Consider the following 23,287-nt stretch of genomic DNA (forward strand, 5'->3'; position numbering starts at 1 on the left):
TGATGGGTGTTTTTGCAACTGGAAGGCTGTCTCCAGTGGGGTTCCACAGGGCTCAGTACTAGATCCCCTGCTTTTTGTGGTATATGTAAGCGATTTGGATGTTAAATGTGGGGGAAATGATCAAGATGTTTGCAGAAAGCACAAAAATTGGTTGTGTGGTTGTTAGCAAGGAGGATGGTTTTAGACTGCAAGAAGATATCAATTGACTGGACAGGTAGGCAGAAAAATGGCAAATGGAATTTAGCCCAGGAAGTGTGAGGTGAATCATTTGGGGAGGTCAAACATGGCAAAGGCAGACACAATAAATAGAAGAATACTGGGAGGTGTAGAGGAAGTGAAGGACCTTGGAGTGAATGTCCACAGATCCCTGCAAGTAGCAGGGCAGGTCAATAAGGTGGTTAAGAAGGCATATGGAACTCATTCATTTATTAGCTGAGGCATAAAATAGAAGAGTAGGGAGGTTATGCTGGAGCTATATGAAAACGCTAGTTACGCCACAACTTGAGTACTGTGTGCAGTTCTGGTCACCTCGGGTGGATTTTACCAGGTCCCTGACGTTGGACTCCGTGGCGGGAGGGGCCGGAAGTTTGTTCCGGAAGAGGCCCGCCACAGAGCCTGACGCAGGGAGGGCCTGGCCCAATCTCCTCCCTTGGTGGCCCGCACCCCACCCCCCCACCCCACACCGCTGAGCGATCAGACCGGCATTACAATATTTAAATAAGTGAGATGAATAAATTTAAATAATCTTACCCTCAATCTTCCAGGCTCACCGCAATCTTCATTGTGGCGGCTGGCACTTCTGCGCATTCAATTCCCCATCTGGAGAAAGCAGGCGTGACACTGTGGGGAGTGGGGGGTGGGGGGAGGAGTTAAGATTTTTACTGCAGGGGTGGGGGAGCAGATCCAAAAAACATCATCAGTGTAGGGGATGGTGGGAAGGGGTTAACTTTAAACTTTGTACAGCCTGGGAGTGGGGGCAATGTCAGATTTCAAAGCAAAGTGTTTTGGCAGGGGAGGGAGAAAGGGCAAATATTTAACGTAATTTTTATTGGGGGGGGGGTGGTGGGAAAGGGGCATTAGGATTTTATTTGATATATTTTGTGGGGGGGGGGATGCATCTTTAAAAATTTAAATTCGCTGGCAGGGCTGGCTGCCCTTTAAAAATGCCACATGATTGCGGGGGGAGGGCTGCCCTGGCTATTTAAATGAGTGGCTGTGCGGCAGATCGCGGCGGCTCTGTAGCATCGGGCCGCCGTTCCTTTCGCCCGCCGCCGCTCTCGGTAGCAGGCTGTTAATATCCAGCCCCTCGTTACAGAAAGGATGTAATTACACGAGATAGAGTGCAGAGGAGATTTACGAGGATTTTGCCAGGACTGGAAAATTGCAGCTATGCGGAAAGTTTGGATAGGCTGGGGTTGTTCTCCTAGGAACAGAGGAAATTGATGGGAGATTTGATTAAGATGTACAAAATTGTGAGGGGCCTGGAAAGAGTGGAGGAGAAGGGCCTGTTTACCTTAGCAGAGAGGTCAGCGATTAGGGAGCATAGATTTAAAATGATTGGTAGAAGGGTTAGAGGAGAGGTGAGGGAAAGGTTTTTCACCCGGAAGGTGGTGGATGTCTGGAACTCACTGCCTGAAGGGGTGGTGGGGGCGGGGGGGAGGTAGAAGCAGAAACCGTCATCTCATTTAAAATGTGTCTGGATATCCACCCGAAGTGCCCTAACCTACAGGGCTATGGACCAAATGCTGGAAAGTGGGATTAGGCGGGGTGGCTTTTCTTTTCTGACTGGCACAGACACGATGGACTGGATTTTAAGGAGCCTTCAATGTCGGGATCCGAGGAAAGGGGGGGTGTGCCTGAACTTGGCTCTGGATGAGGCCCGCCACGGACCTCAAAGCCAGGAGGGCCCGGCCTGATCCTCCCGGAAGCAGGAAGGCACCGTGGTGGCCTCTCCGCAGCTGGGCGATGGGACCACAATTTGAATATTTAAATCAATTGCAATAATTAAGTTAACTAAACTTAAGTCACCTCCCTGTGTCCCGCTGTGATCTTCAGTCCGGCGGCTGGTGCTACCGTGCCTTCGGAACTCCGTCCGGCGAAACGAGGCGCAACACTGGTGGGGAGGGGGGAGAAGGTAAGCTTATCAGTGCGGGGAGGGGTGGGGGGGAATCAGGGTCAAATTAATGTCAAGGGTGCAGGGGGTGATGGGAAGGGTCGTAGTTTAAGGTTTGTGCAGTTTGGGGAGGGGGAAGGTCAGATGGTAAAGATAGGTATTTTCGGGGGGAAAGGGCAAATAATTAATGTAATTGTTATTGGCGGGGTGGGAGAGGGGCAAAAGAAATGCGTTTTTTAATGTAATTGAATCTATTTTAAATATTTAAATTAGCCGGTAGGGCTAACATCCCTTTAAAAATGGCGTCAACGCCTGCGCACAGGCAGCTGACGCGATTGCTGGGGACGGACAGCCCTCCCCCTCCACGTGATCAGGGGGAACAACCCACCCCGGCTATTTAAATGAGCTGCCGCACTTGGAATTGTGGCAGCTCTTTGGCGTGAGGCACCGCCGAGATCTGCGGCGAGCTTATAAAATCCAGCCCCAGGTGTGCAACATAGATGCTTCTTTACACCAGCACATAAATATTCTAAACTCACAGATCACAACAGCTGAGGAAGAATGTATGAGGTAACTGCACAAGCTACAATAAACAATAAGGGACTAATCGAGTACAGTCCTTACACCATCTATGCCAATTCTACAATCCATCTATATCAAACAAATGGCACTTTCCATTTGTCATTACCAGAGGCATCAAATACAAAAGGTGTCATTTGAAATCTATTAAACACTCAGCTATTTAGTGCCATTTGATAACTGCATCTACTGATCTAAAAGCTCGTCTGATTTCAGGCGAAGTCGGATCTTGGGCAGCTTCAATTGACACTTTACACTGTTAGAAACTATGGCAGACAATCAGAAAGTAGAGACTTAAGGGAGCTTTAATCAATTGATTGAAACTGCTGACTATCCACCTGCCTCCTACAGTTGGTAACAGTGCGAGTGACTGATGGAAACAACCTAAAGTCTCCATCAGCTGTTCACAGTTGAACAATGATGTTTCTGAAAATGCACCAAGTTCCAAATGTCCCAGTTTACGAGTTTCCTGAAAGGTTGGCAGTGAAGTCTTCAGGGAGCTTTGGGAGTTGTTTCATTGCATTGGTTTTACCGTCCATATATAGTGGGAAAATTACTATCAGCACAAACACGCTCTATGTGGTAGCGGTTGTATTAAATTCTAAGCCCACAAACGATAGATTAATTAGTGTGTTCACCTTTTCAAGCCGCACGGGAAACAAATCACAAAGGAATATTAACACACCTTTAAACCCGTCATTTATTTTCACTTCCTTCATCCATATTAACTTTATATAATGGATTATTCCCGTTAATTGCAATTGAACAGAGTATGCTAAAGAGACTGGTGGTATATGATTCACATCCTATTCATAAATTAAAACAATCACTCCACTTATCTGATGTAAACTATAGCACACCAACCTTCCTAACGCACCTTAATATTTTACATTTCACCCACCCTGACCACGTTGTGATGAATGGCATGGGTTTGATAAGGTAGGATATTTTCACTTGTAGGAAAGACAATAACAGGGGGTCACCAATAAATCCAATAGGGTATTCAGGAGAATCTTCTTTACTCAAAGAGTGGTCAGAATGTAGAATGCAGAACCACAAAGAGTAATTGAGGCAAATAGCTTTGATGTTTTTAAGGGGCAGCTAGATAAGCACGTGAAGGGGAAAGGAATAGGAGGTTATACTGTTAGAGATAGATGAAGAGAGTTGGGAGGAAGCTCATATGAAGCACAAACACTGGTATGGACCAGTTGAACTGAATGTTCTTTGTCTGTGCTGCTGACTTGGTATCAGTGTGACATGCTGATGATCAAGAGTCTCTCCATATAATAGCAATGCTAATGAAACAGTCAGACACTTTCTTTTGTGCACAGTCTTTTGTTAAAACATTTCAAAATGAGTTTACTCTTTCTGCCTTTGCCAATTTCAATAACCTGCAAAAATTGGACCTTGGGGACACAATTCTCTCCTTTAGATCACAGTTTGTCATTAATCATCAGGCATTCAGCTCGTCTGACATCTGTATTTAGAAAACCTGAATCTCCAAACGTTCATATCTAACTAGAATATTTTAGATGTAAATTGGTGAATTAAACTCAAACTGTCCTTGAGGTTACAAAGTGTACAGCCTTAGAAATGAGAGCTGGTTTAAAGAGAAAGTATAGATAATCGGGAATGGTAGCATAGTGGTTGTGCTACTGAACTAGAATCCATAGCTCTGGTCTAATGGGAGCTGGGGAATTGAAATTCAATTAATCAAATAAATCTGGAATAAAAAGCTAGTTTCAGTAATGGTGGTCATGAAACTCCTGTATTGTCATAAAAACTCAACTGTCCACTAATATCCTTTCGGGAAGAAAATTTACTGTCCTTACCCAGTCCAGCCCATATGTGACTCCAGGCCCACATTAATGTGGTTGACTCTAAATTGCCCTCTGAAATAATCTAGCAAACCACAGTTGTACCAATCCACTATGGCCACTGTGGGTGTACCTACACCATATGGACTGCAGTGATTCAAAAAGGAGGCTCACCATCACCTTCTCAAGGGCAGTTCGGAATGTGCAGTGAACACTGGCCTTGCCAGCATTGTTCACATCCGTGAATGAATAAAAAGAACATATTCTGCCTTAATGATCCCACATTGCTGAATATTATATCCATTGTGCTGTTTCTGAACTACTGGTTAAAGCAGCCTTGAAGAAAACAGTTTCTACAGAATTCTCCCTTATATGATTAAATATCTCAAGAAGGCTTTGAAGTGATCTAATCGACGTCTTCAAAATTACGAAGTGAATTGACAAATCAATGCAGCTAAACTGTGCACAAAGGCTCAAATCCAGGGTTTACAAGTTTAAAATTAGTAAATTGGTTGTAAGAAGACCCTATTTTTTTCCTCTGTCTTGAGGTATTATGGAATAATACAGAAGGGATATAGACCATTCAGCATATCAAGGCTCTTCCCATCTCTTTGGTAGAACTATCCAATTAGTTCCAATCCCTTGCTCTTTCACCATAGCCCTTTAGCTCCACCACTCTTTCAGGCATTGCATTTCAGATCACAATAACTCACTGGGTAAAAAACAAGTTTCCTCATTTTGTCCCTGATTCTTTTGTCAATTACCTTAAATCTGTGTCCTCTGGTTATTGAACCTGTGCCACTGGTAACAGGTTGTTCTTATTTATTCAGGATTTTGAACAACTTTTATCAAATATCCTTCTCTGCTCTAAAGAGATCGGGTAGCTGATCTCAGCGAGCATAGGGAAATAAGCTACACTTTGTGTCAATACCTCTGACATATGTGCGAGCCTTTGATCTAGTGATAGCAGTCCTACCTCCGAGTCCAGAATGTGAAGGGTCTGAGCCCTGCCACAGACAACCCTGTCAACTGGAGGTGAGAATATAGTGCCCCAATATAATAAAAGCAAAATACTGCAGATGCTGAAAATCTGAAATAAAAACAAGAAATGCTGGAAATACTCAGCAGGTCTGGCAGCATCTGTGGAGAGATAAGCAGAGTTAACGTTTCAGGACAGTGACCCTTCTTCAGAACTGCCCCAATACTGGGTTGATGTCCATGGATATCATGTCCAGGTAGCGTGGCCACTGACTCAGTGGTCGCATTCCCATTTCCATGTCAGAAGAGTTGGGGTGGAGCCCCACAACAGATAGCCCCATGAGTGGAGACTGAAGCACTAACTCAGAATACTGGGTTGACATTTATCAGGGGATGGGGGGGTACTTGCATCTGATGGGTTCTCTACCTCCAACTCCCTCCCCTGCCATCATAAAAGATAGAAGAGGCTGTTTACAGAGGATTGTCTGTTTTAGGCCTGGTACCTGAACACCCATTGTTTTTACTTAAACCAGCACAGTGCTGTTACCATTTTGAAGGGTTAAGAGACCAATTGGTGCCCAAAAAATGGACACTACACAGTCGAATTTCTAGACCCTGGAGCCTTAGTAGAATCGGCACTCAATGGGCAGGGGCAAAACTTGACTTGTGCCCAAATCAGGGGGTGTATTGGCTGAGCAATTTGCTCTGTGCTAGCCTGAGAGCTCAGGCAAATTCGGCGTTGGGCCTTAGTAAATGGAAGGAGTGAACTGCGGCTGACAAATGGACATTCGGATGGAACTTGCTGGTCTGACAATAGCTGATTGGCTCTGGCGCTGAAGTGGGCCCCAGGGGGACTAGGGGGCCTGGGGATGGCACTATTTCTGTGACCTCAGAATGAGCACTCTTTCTGCACTTCATAGCACAGCACCTGTAATGCCCCAAGCCGCTAATCCGCACTTGTTCTCACCAATTCTCTCTCTTCTCCTCCTATCCTGAAGACCAGTTGGGCTGAATGGCCTGTTTCTGTGTAGTAGAGCAATTCTGTGTAACACCTGAATGTGTCATTGGCCAGAGATTAGGGATGGAAGTTAATTTGTTCACCTCCTCCACAACCCAGTGCCAGTTGAGACCCCGGCGATCAGGTCCGACAAATATTAAAAGGGACTCTGCATCTTTAAAATAATTGATTCATGACACGTGTCTCTCTCCACAGCATAATCTCAAGAGGTTCACTTTGATGTGTGTCGATACCTCTGCCTTTGAGTTAAATTACCTAAATTAACTGAATTATTCAAACTCAAAACGGCATTAATAGTCCTGGGTCGTGACTGAGTTGGCTAACGAAACAAAAGCGATATTCAAATTCTGAGGATATCAGGGAAAGCTTTCATCCATCTCATCAGAAACCCTCTGATTTATCTTAGTTTTATATTGTGAAATTATAATTTTGTTCTGTGATTGAAGTGTAACAGATTCAGCTTTGTGGAGGCTAAGTGCGGTGGTGATATCGCAAAGTTTGATTTTTACATTGATCTATGGGTGGCAGGTTTAGAGTACAACAACTTGCATTTATATAGTATCCCAAGGCACTTTGCAGGAGCGTTATCAAACGAGACACCAAGCCGCATAAGCTGATATTTGGACGGGTGACCAAAAGCTTGGTTAAAGAGGTAGATTTTAAGGAGTGTCATAAAGGAGCAGAGGGATGTAGAGGGATGCAGAGATGTTTAGGGGAGGGAATTCCAGAGCTCTCTCTGGTCACACTCACTGTTCATACAGTGGGACATTCTATCCACATGGAGAATGAACTCAGCACTATCAATCATTGTCCAAAGAATTTGTTTCGTGGGCTGAGCAATTGCCTAAAATGGCCATTGCATTTACTCACATAACAGCAGTCAGTGAACTTCAAGCAATTCAGTGTATCTGTGACATTTTGCGATTTGGTATATGTTGATAAGGGCAGATGAAGTAGGATGGGAGGAGGCTCATATGGAGCATAAACACTGGCATGGACCAGTTGGGCCAAATGGTCTGGTTTTGTGCTGTAAAATTCTATGCAATTTGAGATATGGCGCCAGAGAATGCAAGATTTTCTTTTAAGCTGCTGACCTGGACATGAGAATACATTACCCAGGGATGTGGGTCCAGACAGTCCTTGTGATATCACACTGGTGGCACTATAGCATTCCGCTAGTTGATTTTCACTGCTTGATGTTTCCTTCAACTTATGTCCCTTCTCTCCTTCAGAGCTTATGACCAAAAGAATATTGGATTTAATTTCAAGGGCTTAGGTCCTAGGTCCTTTCGAGCCTGGGCAGCTGAAGGCACAACCACCAATGATGGAGCAATTGAAATCGAGGATGAGCAAGAGACCAGAATTGGAGGAATGCAGAGAACGTGGAGAGTTGTAGGGCTGAAGGAAATTACAGAGATAGGGAGGGGTGAGATCATGATTGGATTTGAAAACAAGAATTAAAATTTTAATTTCAACTCCCATCAACGGCAGTGATTCTAAAGGAGGTGAATTCTGCAGCTCAAAAGGTGTCTAAGGCCTAACATTTTGTGAGTCCAGAGAGAATTAGTCACCAGCAGTATAAAGTTACAGACTGGCAGAGCTCTTACAAGCTAAGAAGAGAGAATAGGTCTGGGCCTGAGAGTCATCCCAATAGTAGAAATCATGCATTCCTGTCCACTCTCCAGCGAGATGTGGCAGATTGTGTCGTGTGAGAAAGAGAGAAGGTATGGAGAGATTAAAAAAAGAGAAAAAAAAGCGAAAGTGAAGAAGAAGGAAAGAGAGAGAGAAATAGCTATACACTGTGACAGTCTTTCTCCCCCATCTTACTAATCCCTCTGTTTGACAAAGATGTTTAACTCTCAGGCTGAGAATGAGACAGAATTAATCCACGATCGCTTGCCAAATGTCAGCAGTGCATCAGATTATAATGTCAGACTGAATTGTAACCCTGTTTGACGTCTCTTGTGCAAAGGAAATCTTCGGAAGTTCCGAAGTGAGTTGGAAGTGGATCCCATCTCATCTATTTCTCCTCTCACGTCTCTCCGTATCTTGATATGACGTGTTTATGTGCGTGACTGAATTATCACTATGTTTCCAATCCCGCATCTATTATTACTTAATTACTAAAAAAAGATTAAATCCAACCGTCTTTTGATCACAAGCTCTGAAGGACAGGAGGGACATAAAGTGAAGAAAACTTCAAAGAGTGAAAATCAACTAGCAGAATGCTATAGTACCACTAGTGTGGCATAATGAATGACTGTCCGAGAGTCCTGGCAATGGTGCGTACTGGGGCTCACGTCCCTGGCGAACATTGCCTCATGTCCAGGGCAGCAGGTTAAAAGAAAATCTTGAATTCTCTGGTGCCCTATGTCAAATTACATAGTATTTTACAGCACAAAAACAGAGTAATCGGACCAGTTGGTCTCGGCCAGTGTTTATGTTTCACATCAGACTCCTCCCACCCTACCTCATCTGAGCTTCTCAACATATACCAAATACACATCCCAAAATGTTGCACATGCACAGAATTGCTTTGAGGTTCACTGACTGTTGCTAAGTGAGCAAATGCAATGGTTATTTTAGGGTAATTGTTCAGCCCATAAATCAAGTTCTTTGGACAGTGCTCAATGGTGCCGAGTGTGTTCTCCATGTGGATTAGAGGCCTGCTACCCAACCCGACCCCGACGGGACCCGACGACATGTGCCGGGTTCGGTTCTGGTCGGGCCCATCTTCTGGGACCGGCTTTCGGGCTTGGGTCAGTTCGGGTCGAGTCCAGGTCGAGTCGGGTCGGGTCGGGCAAGACACACACGGTAAGTGCTCTGCTGGTAAGTATTAAAAATAAAAAACTTAACTGAGCTAGGAGTCCGGGACGAAACTGAGTCTGCGCAGTGAGCGAGTGCCGTCACTATGACGTCATCGTGCATGCGCCGCAACTTCTTGCAGGTTCAGTGTCAGGAAGGTAAGTAAAGGGATGGTCGGGTCAGGCTTGGGTTGGGTTGAGTAGTGGCGGGTCAGGCTCGGGGCAAAATCAGAGGGACTCGGGCCGGGTTGGGCTCGGGTCCGCTGTGGTTCGGTCGGGTTCTTTTTCCCGACCTAAAGCAGGCATCGAATGTGTACAGCATGCTGCACTGTCTGAGCCAGAGGCATATTAATATAAAAGATCCCATGGCACTAATTCAAAGAAGATCAGGGAAGTTCTTCTCTGGTGTCCTGGCCAATATTTATCCCTAAATCAATAGCACTAAATCAAATTAAACAGAATAAACAGACTAAAACAGTTATCATCGCAGCTTGCTGTGCACAAATCAGCTGCCACATTTCCTACATTACAACAGTGCCTATACTTCAAAAATACGTCACTGGCAGTAAAGTGCATTGGGACATCCTGGGGACATGAAAGCAGCTATATAAAGTGCAAGTCTTTGTTTTCTTGTATCATATACCAAAGCAAAATACTCCGGATGCTGGAAATCTGAAATAAAAACAGAAAATGCTGGAGATACTCAACAAGTCAGGCAGCATCTGTGGAGAGAAATAGAGATAACACTTCAGGTCCATGACCTTTCATCAGAACCCATTCCTTGCTTGTGACTTAATTGCTTGTGCATTTTGAAATTGGTCTCCATTTCTTTCTCCCATGGTTGATGTATCAAAATATTTGTTAATTGTCAATTAATAAAGGAGAGTAAAGTGATGATTTCGATTGTGGAGACTGACTCTATTTTTTTACATAAGAGCATGAAATATTGGAGCAGGAGTTGGCCATCTGGTCCCTCGAGCCTGCTCTGCCATTCAATAAGATCCAGACCAATCTTCGACCTCAACTCCACTCTTCAACTGCATCCCTTGACTTCCTGGACAATAGGAGAGTTGGAGGGGAATTATAACTTATCTTAGTGCTGTCTCTTACAACATGTACATAAGGTGCAGTGATACTATTTATAACATCACCCACTCCTTACTCCCCTCACTGTTCAGGGCAATGAGCTTTTCTTATCAGTAGGATACACAGCGTTGCATCAGGGTCAAGCTATGCAGTGATGGAAAGAACTAACTGTACCTTATTCTTACCTTTTTTCAGTTCAACCACACATAACTCTGCTGAAGAATGAGACAGCAACGGAGAATGGCCGTGTGGTAATCACCTGTGACGCAGATGGAGACCCTACCCCAGCAATCTTCTGGAGTAGGGTCGGCAATGGAAGCAGTTTTCTAGAAGAAGAGAAGGTGAGAAGGGTGTCGTTGATTTATGGGATGCAAGGGGCTAAAGGGTTCTCTTAAGTTCTTTCACCCCAACATTTTTGGGTCGCGATTTTTGGTTTCGTAGCATGAATGGCATAATGGAAACTGCAAAGCTCAAAAAATGAACGGTTCCGTCAACGTGGTGCATCTGAGTCTAAAAGTGCTAATGCAGGAAGTGCTGTGCACACGCCGGAAGCATGCAGAGTGGACAAGATTGTGACGGCAAACAGCTTCTAATGCCTATAGGCCACAGGACACAGGATCTGCCATATTGTACCACACAGACCCAGCTAATGCCCTCACTTAATCACTCCCAGCTGAGTGTGAATTCACCTGCATGAGCGACTCCCCCAACCCACCGCACCCCCCCAGCCCCCACCCCCCTCACCCCCGTACTCCCTTCGCAAGCCCTATTTAAAGGGATGACCATGTAACCTTCAGGTGCTTTAGACTAATTTTTGCTGGTGCAGCTTTCATGGAAGTACTTTGTTGTGTTGTGGGTCCTGATGAAAGGTCACAACCTAAAATCTGGGCTGGAATTTTACGCCACCCCAGAGAACCGGATGGTGGCGGGGTGGAGAGGGGGGTAAAATTGAGTGGGAGGCACCGGGAGGCATTCCCAGCCTGCTCCTGCCTCCACCCCACTTTACGTGGGCTAGGGGAAGGGGAGCGAGAAAGGGGCCGCCCATCCCATGTCAATCAAGGCCCTTAAGTGGCGACTTAAGGGCCTTTGCCCACCTCCACAGCTATTTTACCCATGGCAAGAAGGCGCCCAGGAGATGTGAAAGGCCACCCAGTGATACTTAGCGGCCTCTCAGTGCACCGGGGGAGGACCCTGACAATTGGGCACCCCCCCCCCCATTCCCTCCAAACAACCACCCTTGCCTCACCGGGCACGACCCATCTCCCCAGTGAGGCAACCTTCAGTCATGGCTCCATGTCCTCGGCTGGGATGCAGTCCCAGCCATGGCCACCGCTCCCAGTGGCACTGCTGGGACTAAGAGTTTCTGGCGCAATGATTGGCCGGCAGCTCAATGACATGGGACGTCCTCCCTCAGGCAGGTGGAAGTCCTACCTCGGAACAGTTAAAGCCGACCCAGGACCTGTAAAATGCAGGTCGGCTCACTGGGTTGGGCGGAAGCGGGTTTGCCATTGACTTTTGCGTCAGTGGCGAACTCCCATCTGCCTGACGTAAAATCCAGCCCGTTAACTATGTTTCTGATCACCACAGATGATGCCTGACCTGCTGAGTATTTTGAGCATCTGCAGTATTTTGCTTTTGTACTGTGTTGTGTTATTGGAGCAGTCTTCCCAACCTTTTGGATTTTCAAGGGAGTGGTGCATCGGTGCAGACTCGATGGGCTGAAGGGCCTCTTCTGCACTGTATTATTCTGTGATTCTGCTGGATCCTCAGGAGGAGATCAGTGGAGTTGTTTGGCCAGCCAAGGGAAAGCCTGCTTCAGTAATGGGGGCTATAGTTGCAGTCCCTCTTGAGCTGCAGCACAATAAGGAAATAGAGCATAGGTAGCAGAGAGGGGAAGCAGTACGCTGAGGACAGAGGAGAAGGGCTCTCCATAGAAGGCCCTACCTAACAAAGGTCTTTATGGAGCACTTCTCCTATCTTCACCTCAACCAGGAGTAGTAACTGAGGTAGCTACGTTTCACCAAGGAGTGGCCACTGAACTGTGCCACCTCCTGAAACCGATCTGCAGCCTCACAGCAGGGCATGGATGGCAAGGCCAGTGACCATGAAGGTCACCATCTATCTAAATTTCAACATCAACAGATCCTTCCAGATGGAAGGTGGTGATATCAGCAACATTTCACAGTTCGCCATCCATCGCTGCATCAGGGAGGTGACCGAGGCCCTGTTCAGAAGGACTCTTCTGCAGCCTCACCTTCTGGAGAGCTGGCACACAAACTGTTCTTTCCTCCTGGCCTGTCTGCAGCCCATTCGTGCCTGGTGACTCACCAGATCCTGATGCTGACTCTACAATACCCTGTAATACTTAAGCACATTAAAGGTATCTGAACTGGTGGCTGCTAGTGTCAGATCAAGTTCTTCATCAGAGGTCTCGTATTGCTCTCACACTTCATGATGAGGCTACAGTGGGTGGCTAGGTGGCAATTCCTGGGTATCTGAAAGCAGAAATGCAGAAGGATGCAGAAGGGGTGGATTGGGGTGAGGGAATCTGGTCTCATTATTTAACCCTTAATTCCTGGTATCATTCTGGTGAATCTGCATTGTAACCCCTCCAAGACTAATATATCTTTGCTGAATGCAAAACATGAGACTATAAGAAACTGAATCAGGAGTACACCATTCGGCCCACCGAGCCTGCTCTGCTAGTCAATAAGATCATGGCTAATCTTTGGCTTCAACTCCACTTTCCCTGCTCCCCATATCCCTAGATCCCCTGAGAGACTAAAAATCTGTCTATCCCAACCTTAAATATTCAACAATGAAGCATCCACAACCCTCTGGGGTGCAGAATTCCAAAGATTCACAACTCTTTGAGTGAAGAAATTTCTCCTCATTTCAGTGCTAAATGATCAACCCTTTATCCTGAGGCTGTTCCCCCATATTCCAGGTTCCTCAGCCAGGGGAAACAACCTCTCAGTGTCTACCCTGTCAAGCCTCTTCAGAGTCTTGTATGTTTCAATGAGATCACCTCTCATTCTTCTAAAATCCAGAGCGTATAGACCCAATTTACCCAGCTTCTCATCCCAGGAACCAATCACTCTACTGCCTCCAAGGCAAGTATATCCTGATCACAGTACTCTAGATGTAGTCTGACCAAGGCTCTTTATACCTGAAGCATCACTCCCACAGCTTGAAATTCCAGCCCACATTGAGATAAAGATCTTTTTTGATTGCTTTTTAAAACCTCTTTCTACCATATGTATTTTGATTTTTAAAAAACCTTGCATTTAAACAATATATAACAGCGAGTTGGAGTAAATGATTGCAAAACAGTGAGTCATAGTAAATGCTTGCTTCTCAGATTGGAGGATGGTAGACAGTGGTGTTCCCCAAGGGTCAATGCTAGGACCACTGCTTTCTTTGCTCTATATAAATGACTTGGATCTTGAAATACAGAGTAGAATCTTAAAATTTGTTGACGACACCAAACATGGAGGTTCGGCAAACGGTGAGGATGATATGAACTGCCTGCAACAGGATGTAGATAGGCTAGCAGAATGGGCAGAGAGGTGGCAGATGGAATTTAACACTGACAAGTGTGAGGTGATGCATTTTGGCAGAAGGAATAGGGAGAGGCAATATATGCTGAATGGCACAGTTCTAAAGAGTGTACAGGAACAGAGGGATCTGGGGGTGCACAGGCATGGATCTTAGAAAGTGGCACGGCATATTGAGAGAGTGGTCAGTAAAGCATATGGGATCTTGGGCTTTATAAATAGAGGCATTGAGTCCAAAAGCAGGGTGTTATACTGAACCTTTATAAAGCTCTGGTCAGGTCCGAACTAGAGTATTGTGTCCAGTTTTGATCACCACACTTCAGGAAGGATGTGAGGGTCCTTGAGAGAGTGAAGAGGAGATTTACCAGAATGGTTCCAGGGATGGGGGATTTTATTTACAAGGTTTGGTTGGAAAAGCTAGGTTTGTTTTCCTTAGAACAAAGGAGGTTGAGGGAAGGTTTAATAGAAGTGTGCAAGATTATGATAGGCTTAGATAAGTTAGACAAGGAAAAACTGTTCCTATTAAAGTAGTACAAGGACTAGGGGACACAGATTGAAAATTTTGGGCAAGAGATGCAGGGGAAATATGACAAAGCACTTTTTTACGCAGTGGGTGGTAATGACCAGGAACTCGCTGCCCACAAAGTTGGTGGAAGCAGAGACAATCAATGACCTCAAGGAGAAGTTGGATGGCTACCTGAGAGAAATAGACTTGCAGGGCTACAGGGATTGAGCTGGGGCATGGGACTGACAGTATAGCTCTGTGGAGAGCCGGTATGGACTTGATGGGCCGAATGGCCTTCTGTGCTGTAAATGACTCCATGACTCTATAAAGAACATATTTATGTAAGGATGAATAACCCTGCATTTATAGTAAAGTGATGTCCCCACTGACACAGGGCAAGCAAGGAAGAGCAAACATCTCTGGGACAATTCATGAGAGACTTTATTTCCATATATTTCTCTTTTTCAATACTTTTGGCCTGGTGGGACAATGACTGTCTTTGAATCCTGCCAGAATCCTGAAGCATTGATGTGATCGTTTTTGCACATTTTCAATAACTGCGCTAGTCTTGCATGTACTGCATTGATGTTGCAGCCTGCTGCTAGACCTGGAACACCAGAAATTGCAGAGTACACTTGTTTATAGAATCATACAGCATTGAGGGGGGCCATTTGGCCCATCATGCCTGTGATCGCTCTTTGAAAGAGCTATCAGTTTAGTTCCGCTCACCCCATCTCTTTTCCCATAGCTATGTAATTTTCTTTTTCCCGTTCAAATATATATCCAAACAAATGCAGACAAACTGTGCAGAAAAACTCAGATCCAAGGTTTTAATGTTTAAAATTAGTAAAATGGATATAAAGGGTGAAATCAGACAGGAGGTGTTACATTCAGTCTGTGTTGAGGTATCATAATATGATACAGCACAGAAGGAGGGCATTCGGCCCATCAAGACTGTTCTGGCTCTTTTATTCCAAACTCCTGCTCTTTTCCCATAGCACTGTAATTTTCTTCCCTTCAGGTATTCACCAATTCCCTTTTGAAAGTTATTATAGAATCTGCTTTCACCACCCTTTCAGGCCATGCATTACAGATCACAAAAACACGCTGTTTTTTTGCCCATTCTCTTAAATTTGTGTCCTTTGATTACCAACCATTCTGCCTAGGGACAGTTTCTCCTTATCTACGCTGTCAGAACTTCTCATACTTTTAAAGACCACATTTAAATCTCCCTTTAACCTTCCCTGCTCTAAGAAGAACAATCCCAGCTTCTCCAGTCTCTCCACATAACTGAAGTTCCTCATCCCTGGTACCATTCTAGTCAATCTCCTCTGCACCTTCCCTGAAGCTTTGACATCCATGAAAGTAATTCTGCAGTTTAAAACAGGAATTTAAGAGACAAATACATAGCCCTATTGTTTACCAGCAAATAGAGATCAGTTAGAAATGTATTATCTCTGCTGTCTGCCTTGTGCATTTTATTTTTAAAATCGCTTGCAGCAAAAAAGATCCATTAAGGACAAGAGTATTTATTTATACAGGGACTATAAACAATGTGCATGTGTAATAGACAATGTCGGGTCTTAATCAGGCAAATATAAGGAAAAGCACAATACTTCAGGCGGGTGTCTATTTCATTATCTTCAAGCAGCTGACTGCAGCATTATCTCTTACACAAGCACATACGTGCCTTGTAAGGTTAAATAGAAAGAAGCACATATGATTCTTTAATATCACAATACCAATTTTAGAGCAATCATTTGGACCCCATATCCTCCTCATCACCAAGACCACATCGCCTACTTACACCTCTGTAAAATTTCCCGTATCTGACCCAACCTCAATTCACTTGCTGCTGAGACCATCTTCTGCTTTTGTTACCTCCAGACACAACTATCCCAATACACTAAAATAAACGCAAAATACTGCAGATGCTGGAAATCTGAAATAAAAACAAGAAATGCTGGAACCACTCAGCAGGTCTGGCAGCATCTGTGGAAAGAGAAGCAGAGTTAATGTTTCGGGTCAGTGACCCTTCTTTGGAACTGACAAATATTAAAAATGTCACAGGTTATAAACAAGTGAGGTGGGGGTGGGGCAAGAGATAACAAAAAGAGAAGGTGTAGATTGGACAAGGCCACATAGCTGACCAAAAGGTCATGGAGCAAAGGCAAACAATATGTTAATGGTGTGTTGAAAGACAAAGCATTAGTGCAGATTAGATGTTAACGGACTGAATATTGAACAGCAGCAAGTGCAAACATGAAAAAAAACAGTGGGTAAGCAAACTGAACAAACTAAGATGAAATGAAATAAATGCAAAAAAAAAGTTTGTAAAAAATGTAAAAAAAGAAAAAAAGAAGAAAAAAGAAAAAACAACTAAAAATGAAAGTAAAATGGGGGGCTGTCATGCTCTGAAATTATTGAACTCAATGTTCAGTCCGGCAGGCTGTAGTGTGCCTAATCGGTAGATGAGATGCTGTTCCTCGAGCTTGCGTTGATGTTCACTGGAACACTGCAGCAATCCCAGGACAGAGATGTGAGCATGAGAGCAGGGGGGAGTGTTGAAATGGCAAGCAACCGGAAGCTCAGGGTCCTGCTTGCGGACCGAGCGGAGGTGTTCCGCAAAACGGTCACCCAGTCTGCGCTTGGTCTCCCCAATATAGAGGAGACCACATTGTGAGCAGCGAATACAGTATACTAAAATAAAAGCAAAATACTGCGGATGCTGGACCTGCTGAGTGAATCCAGCATTTCTTGTTTTTGAATACAGTATACTACACTGAAAGAAGTACAAGTAAATCACTGCTTCACCTGAAAGGAGTGTTTGGGGCCTGGGATAGTGAGGAGAGAGGGGGTAAATGGGCAGGTATTACATCTCCTGCGGTTCAGTCCATTAACACCTATTCTGTACTAATGCTTTGTCTTTCAACACACCATTAACATATTGTTTGCCTTTGCTCCATGACCTTCTGGTCAGCTATGTGGCCTTGTCCAATCTACACCTTCTCCTTTTGTTATCTCTTGCCCCACCCCCACCTCACTTGTTTATAACCTGTGACATTTTTAATATTTGTCAGTTCCGAAGAAGGGTCACTGACCCGAAACATTAACTCTGCTTCTTTTTCCACAGATGCTGCCAGACCTGCTGAGTGGTTCCAGCATTTCTTGTTTTTATCCCAATACACTCATGGCTGGCCTGCCATCTTCCACCCTCTGTAAACTTGAGCTCATTCAAAACACTGCTGTCCATCTCCTGACTTGCATCAAGTCCCATTCACCCATTACTCACTGACCTATATTAACCCCCGGTCCGGTGACGCCTCGATTTAAACTCCTCATTGGCCTCGCCCTTCCCTATCTCTGTAATCTCCTCCAACCCTCAGAGATCTCTGCACTCCTCCAATTCTGGCCTGTTGCGCATCCCCCAATGTTCATCGCTCCCTCATTGGTGGCCGTGCCTTCAGTTGTCTATGCTCTGAAAGTCCCACCACCCACCACCAAAACCTCTGTCTCTCTCTACCTCTCTCTTCAGCTTTAGGATGCTGCTTACATCATACCTCTTGGAGCAAGCATTTGGCCACTGCCCTAATGTCTTGTTCTTTGTCTTGGAATCAACTTCTGTCTGTTTACATTCCTGTGGAGCACCTTGAGATGGTTTTATTTCATTAAAGGCATATATAAATGCAAGTTACTGTTGTTGATTAGCTCACTGCCTGACCAGTACTTGGAGGAGCTGATACCTCAGCAACCCTCACTGCCTTTAAGGAGAGAAATGGAGAAAATAAAAAATAACTGGGTGGATAATTGCAATAATTCTGCAGCACACTACAGGGTGCAATTATCCTCTGGCCCGACAAAGGTTTAGTATGCTCACTCTATAAGTAGGGCGGAGGGAAGTGACGCTATTTTCATACTCGTAAACAAGCATGACTTCTGTAATAGTTACTCTCAGCTAACAGCGGGATGAAGCAAATTAACATCGAGAGAAAACAGCATGCGGCAAGGGAGCTGCACTTTAAGAGAAGTTCGGCAGCTTTGTGAGGGAGAATTGGAGCCATTTTTAAGACATTCTAATCTTTGGCAAATTTCAGCAACAAGCTATATAATGACCCACAGTCGATACCTGAGATTTCATCCCCCAGTCTTCTTGCTCATTTTGCACTCTCGGCCAAAGTCTAAATTACCTTCATTTTTAAATGAAATTCCACAGTCGGGTCAGCATTTGCTGTGATTAGTGTGAGGTTTTATCCCCTCAAAAGTCAGTTATTATTATGTTACAATAGTGTTTATTCTTATTTACAGATCCTTGATGAGAGGATTGAGGTGCGGAGGCAGAAGGGGAAATCTTCATTGCACATTAGGAACATCAAGCCTAGTGACTCAGGGGCGTATCATTGTGAAGCCACCAGTCCAATCGGACGAGACCAGAAGAGCATGCACTTAGATATTCAGTGTAAGTATCACCACTTAATGGCAGTCGACCTGCCTTTTCCCAATACCTCTGCTATATTAGCATTAAGGGTGACTCAGATTTAGTGTCGCTTTCTAAATATTCATTCTTGGGATCTAGCCATCGCTGGTAAGGCAACGTAACGGTCAAGTGAGGAGGGGTCGAAGGGCTTCCCTCTTTTCCCTCTCCTTGCTAGACCATAGCAGGTTTAATTCTTTCTTAAAGTGGATGTACTGGCCAATTCAGTTGGTATTTTATTACTTACTTGCTATGATCATAACAAGAATGGACAGGTTTTCTTGAGTTAACCAAGAAAGAGGTTGGGCTGGATTTTACCAAGCCCACGACGTCAGGCTCTGTCGTGGGGGGGGGCGGAGCGGAGGGGGGTTTGCGAAAGATGGTTGTGGCAGAGGCCCGCCATGGAGGTTGATGCTGGGAGGGGCAGCCTCATCCTCCTGGTAGTGGCAAGGCTCCATGGTGGCCCCACCCCCCCTGCCACTGGGCGACAGGACCTGGATTGAAATATTTAAATTAATGAGATGAATAAATTTAAATCAACTTACCTTGAATTTTCCGGGCCTGCCGTGATCTTTGGTGCAGCGGCCGGCACTCCCGCGCCTTCAATTCCCCATCTGGGGAACGCAGGCATGACACTAGTGGGGAAGGGGGAGCAGTTCAGATTTTTACTGTGAGGGTGGGAACAGGGTCAATAAGCATCATCAGTGTCAGGGATGGTGGAAAGGGGTGCACTTTCAACTTTGTGCAGTCTGTGGGGGGGAGGAAGATCAGAATTCAAATGTAAGTGTTTTTTGGGGGAAAGGGCAAAAACATACTGCAATTTCTATTGGGGGTTTTAAAGGATGAGAAACCATAGCCCAAGGTTGTGCTGTTTCTCAATGAGCTCTGAAAAGATGTATGGGCGGCATAATATCGAGATTTGTACCCTGTAATTATTTACCTCTTTTTGTGACTTGCCTTCTGATCTCCCTCTGCTAATTTCTTTCTTTCTTCCCCCAGATGCTCCCAAGTTTCTCTCAACCCAGGTGACTTACTACTCATGGGAAGGGAATTCCGTCAACATTAGCTGTGATGTCACAGCTAACCCTCAGGCTTCCATCCACTGGCGAAAAGAAGGCGTTGTCCTCTCAGACCTAAATAGGTCTGACGTCAGCATTTACAAGAAGGGGACCAAGATGCTCCTGGAGGTGGGTAACAGGTTTTGTAAGGATTCCAGTTGGAATAAAGTCGGCACCGAGTCCGATCAGGATGAACTCCTTCACCACTTAGATTTTTCTCGCTGTACCATTAGCATCCTATTCTTCAGTCTAGGTGCTAAGCCCTGGACTTCCCTCACTGAAAACTCCATGTCTCTACCTCTCACTCCTATTTTAAGACACTCCTAAAACCTATCTTACAAAGTCTGAATGCCTCCTTATGTGGCTTGGTGCAAAATTTTGTCTGATAACATTCTTCTGCAGCATCTTGGGATGTGTTTGCTCTGTTAAAGATGCTATATAAATGCAAGTTGCAAATGCTAGGTCATCATTTGGCATTTTCTCAACTGTAGGGATTGAAACAAAATAGATATAGAATGGAACATGATTTGGAGGAACTTCTTTCTTTAAACCCTACATTGCTTATCCCATGATTGGCTGCCTTTGTTGGCACTGATCAGGTGAGGAACCAGCCAATGATCTTTGCCTTTGTGGTGCCTTGCCCGCCAGTTGGGTATTCCAGGAAATCATGGGCAGTGCTCGCAATTTCCCAATATGTACAAGTAACAAGTTGAGACTCCACACTAGCACCGTGTACTGAGAAAATTTGCTCTTGATCACAGAGCCCAGAGGGATGAATGTAGAAAATGGTACTCCCACGAGGGACCTTCAACTGCTGAGAGTGCACATTGTGAATTGCAGGCTGACTCCCTGTCGTTTTCCATCCATTAAATTTATGGATTGAAAGTCACAGGGAATGCGGATGTAATTTTGCAATGTGTGTCCAGGAGGGTGAAAAATATTTGCAAAATGTTTTCCTCAGACCTAACACTGAGGGGCGTCACAAGATGTGTCTTAGATTAGCACCTAAAATGATGTGGAAACTTTGGTTCTTTACAGTCGTGGTTCCAAGTAGCTTCATTTTTCTCAAAAATTTGTTCCCATTATAATACTTAACAACTAAAAAAATTGAATCACAGCATCTTGCAGCACAGAAGGATGCCATTTGATCCATCATAGCTGTGCCAGCTCATGAAACAGCTCTCCAATTATTCCCACTCACCCTCTTTTCCCCATAGCACTAAAAATGTTTGCTTTTCAAGTATCTGTCTAGTTCGTCTTTGAAAGATATTATTGAATCTGCTTCCATCATCCATTTAGCCAGTGCATTCCAGATCATGTCAGCTCATTACATAACAAAGATTTTCTTCATCTCCTCTACATAACTGAAGTGTGCACCAAAATCTGCATCTTTGGGTCCAGGTCTTGCTTTTCTCTGAACTTGCTTTTGTTCCACTATCCTGTGACTCTCAATAAAAACCACTTCCATTTATGTAGCACTTTTAACCTAGCAGTATGTCCGAGGTGCTCAAACTCTAACTTCTCCTCCCAATGCCATGGCAGTTCACTCTATCAGACTCTGGGTACCAACATTCTGTGCCTTACTCAAGCTAATTTCAGCATTGTGCTGGTATGAGGGTGTATAAGTGAGTGCCCGTTTGGTAACAAATCTCTATGTGGGATTCTGCCTAGAACACGGTTGCCCAACATACGGCCCGCGGACCAGCATTCAGCCCTCCAAATGTTTCCACCCGGCTCACGGATGTAAACTATTCCCAGAGCCGTGACTGGGGATGAGAAATTTCCCTTTGTCTTCTTCCAGAGCAGCCTTTTTAAAAACATCACGCTGTTTCACAGCTAACAGCTGCTGATATCGGGTACAGTCGTTTCCCAACAGGCTCAGGGTTTTCTGGCATGTTCTGACTTTCTTTTTAAAAAGCCCGCCGGGAAACCCGGAGTCTGTTGGGAAATGGCTGTTCCTGATGTCAGCAACTGTCAGCTGTGAAACATGACAGCGAAATGGTTTTTAAAAGAACTGACCAACCATCTGCTGAGCATTCCACACTCTGCAACGGTGTGAGATAGGGGGGAGAGAGGGGGGAACAGAGAGCAAGAGAGAGCAGAGGGGCAGAGAGAGAGAGAGAGAGAGAGAGAGGAGGGGCAGAGAGAGGGGGGCAGAGAGATGAGGGACGGACAGAGAGAGGGGAGAGAGAAAAAAGGGGACAGAAAGAAAGCAAAAGAGGGAGAGATGGGAAAGAGACAGAGAGAATGGGGAGAACAGAGAGACAGAGGGAGGGACAGAGAGACGGGGCTCAGAGAGCGGGGAACACTGAGCAGGGAGTGGGGAACACGAGAGACATGGGGATGGGGTGGGTGGAGAGATACAGAGAGAGGGTAAGTGGAGAAGGACGGGGTGGGGAGGAGACAGAGGAGGGAGAGGAAGGCAGAGAGACAGACAGAGAGGGAGAGAGAGAGGCGGGGTGGGGGGTGAGAGAGAGAGTCAACAATCATTTACTTACAGCACGGAAGGAGCCCATTCTGTCCATCGAGTCCATGCCGCTCTTCACAGAGCTATGCAGTCAGTCCCACTCGCTAGCTCGTTCCTCGTAGCCCTGCAAGTCTATTTCTCGCAGGTGGCCTTCCAACTTCCTCTTGAAGTCATTGATCGTCTCCACTTCCACCACCCTTGTGGGCAGCGAGTTCCGGGTCATTACCACCCACTGTGTAAAAAAGTGCCTCCTCATATTCCCTCTGCATCTTTTGCACAAAACGTTTAATCTGTGACCCCTAGTCCTAGAGGGGAAGGTGGGTGGGGGGGAAAAGAGAACGAGACACACACAGAACGTGGGGAGAGAGGGAAGAGAGATCAAGGTCTCTCCTGAAAGGTGGACTTCTAGCCAGAATCTCTACATCGCTACATCAAGTGTGTGGGCGAAGGTTGACTACTTATGCAAGCAAAAACAATGCCAGGTATGTCACAAAATCAATTTTCAATATAGTGACGAGAAAATAAGTCAATAAATTAATCTTCTCATTTAAAGCTTCTTCACAAAAATGCACATTTGTTGTTGTTTTTATGAGTAAGATAAATTTTTAATGCCTTTATCTATTGAAATTTACTCACCGGCCCCCCAGGCCAAGCAAAAATCATAACGCGGCCCTCCGCCTGACTAGATTGGATAACTCTGGCTTAGAACTTTCCCTAAGACCGCACAACTGACATGGAGGTCCCTGACATGGAGGAGTACTGAGATCGTAAACCTTTAAGCCACTACTGTGTAGCACAACTCATGTTGATTAGAAATGTTCGTGGAATTACCTA

General features: G+C 45.1%; 1 protein-coding gene across 3 annotated transcripts in view; it reads left to right on the forward strand.

Moving 5' to 3' along the window:
* LOC137374715 (neural cell adhesion molecule 2-like) overlaps window positions 1-23,287 on the forward strand; it is a 1,514,570-nt gene that overhangs the window by 1,112,612 nt on the left and 378,671 nt on the right. For all 3 annotated transcript variants that reach the window (XM_068041260.1, XM_068041261.1, XM_068041262.1), the window contains exons 8-10: window positions 10,591-10,736; window positions 18,763-18,913; window positions 19,928-20,115. In XM_068041260.1, coding sequence (XP_067897361.1) covers window positions 10,591-10,736; window positions 18,763-18,913; window positions 19,928-20,115 — 485 coding nt within the window. The remainder of the gene's footprint in view (window positions 1-10,590; window positions 10,737-18,762; window positions 18,914-19,927; window positions 20,116-23,287) is intronic.

This window comes from Heterodontus francisci, chromosome 10 (assembly GCF_036365525.1).
Source record: "Heterodontus francisci isolate sHetFra1 chromosome 10, sHetFra1.hap1, whole genome shotgun sequence".
Taxonomy (NCBI): domain Eukaryota; kingdom Metazoa; phylum Chordata; class Chondrichthyes; order Heterodontiformes; family Heterodontidae; genus Heterodontus; species Heterodontus francisci.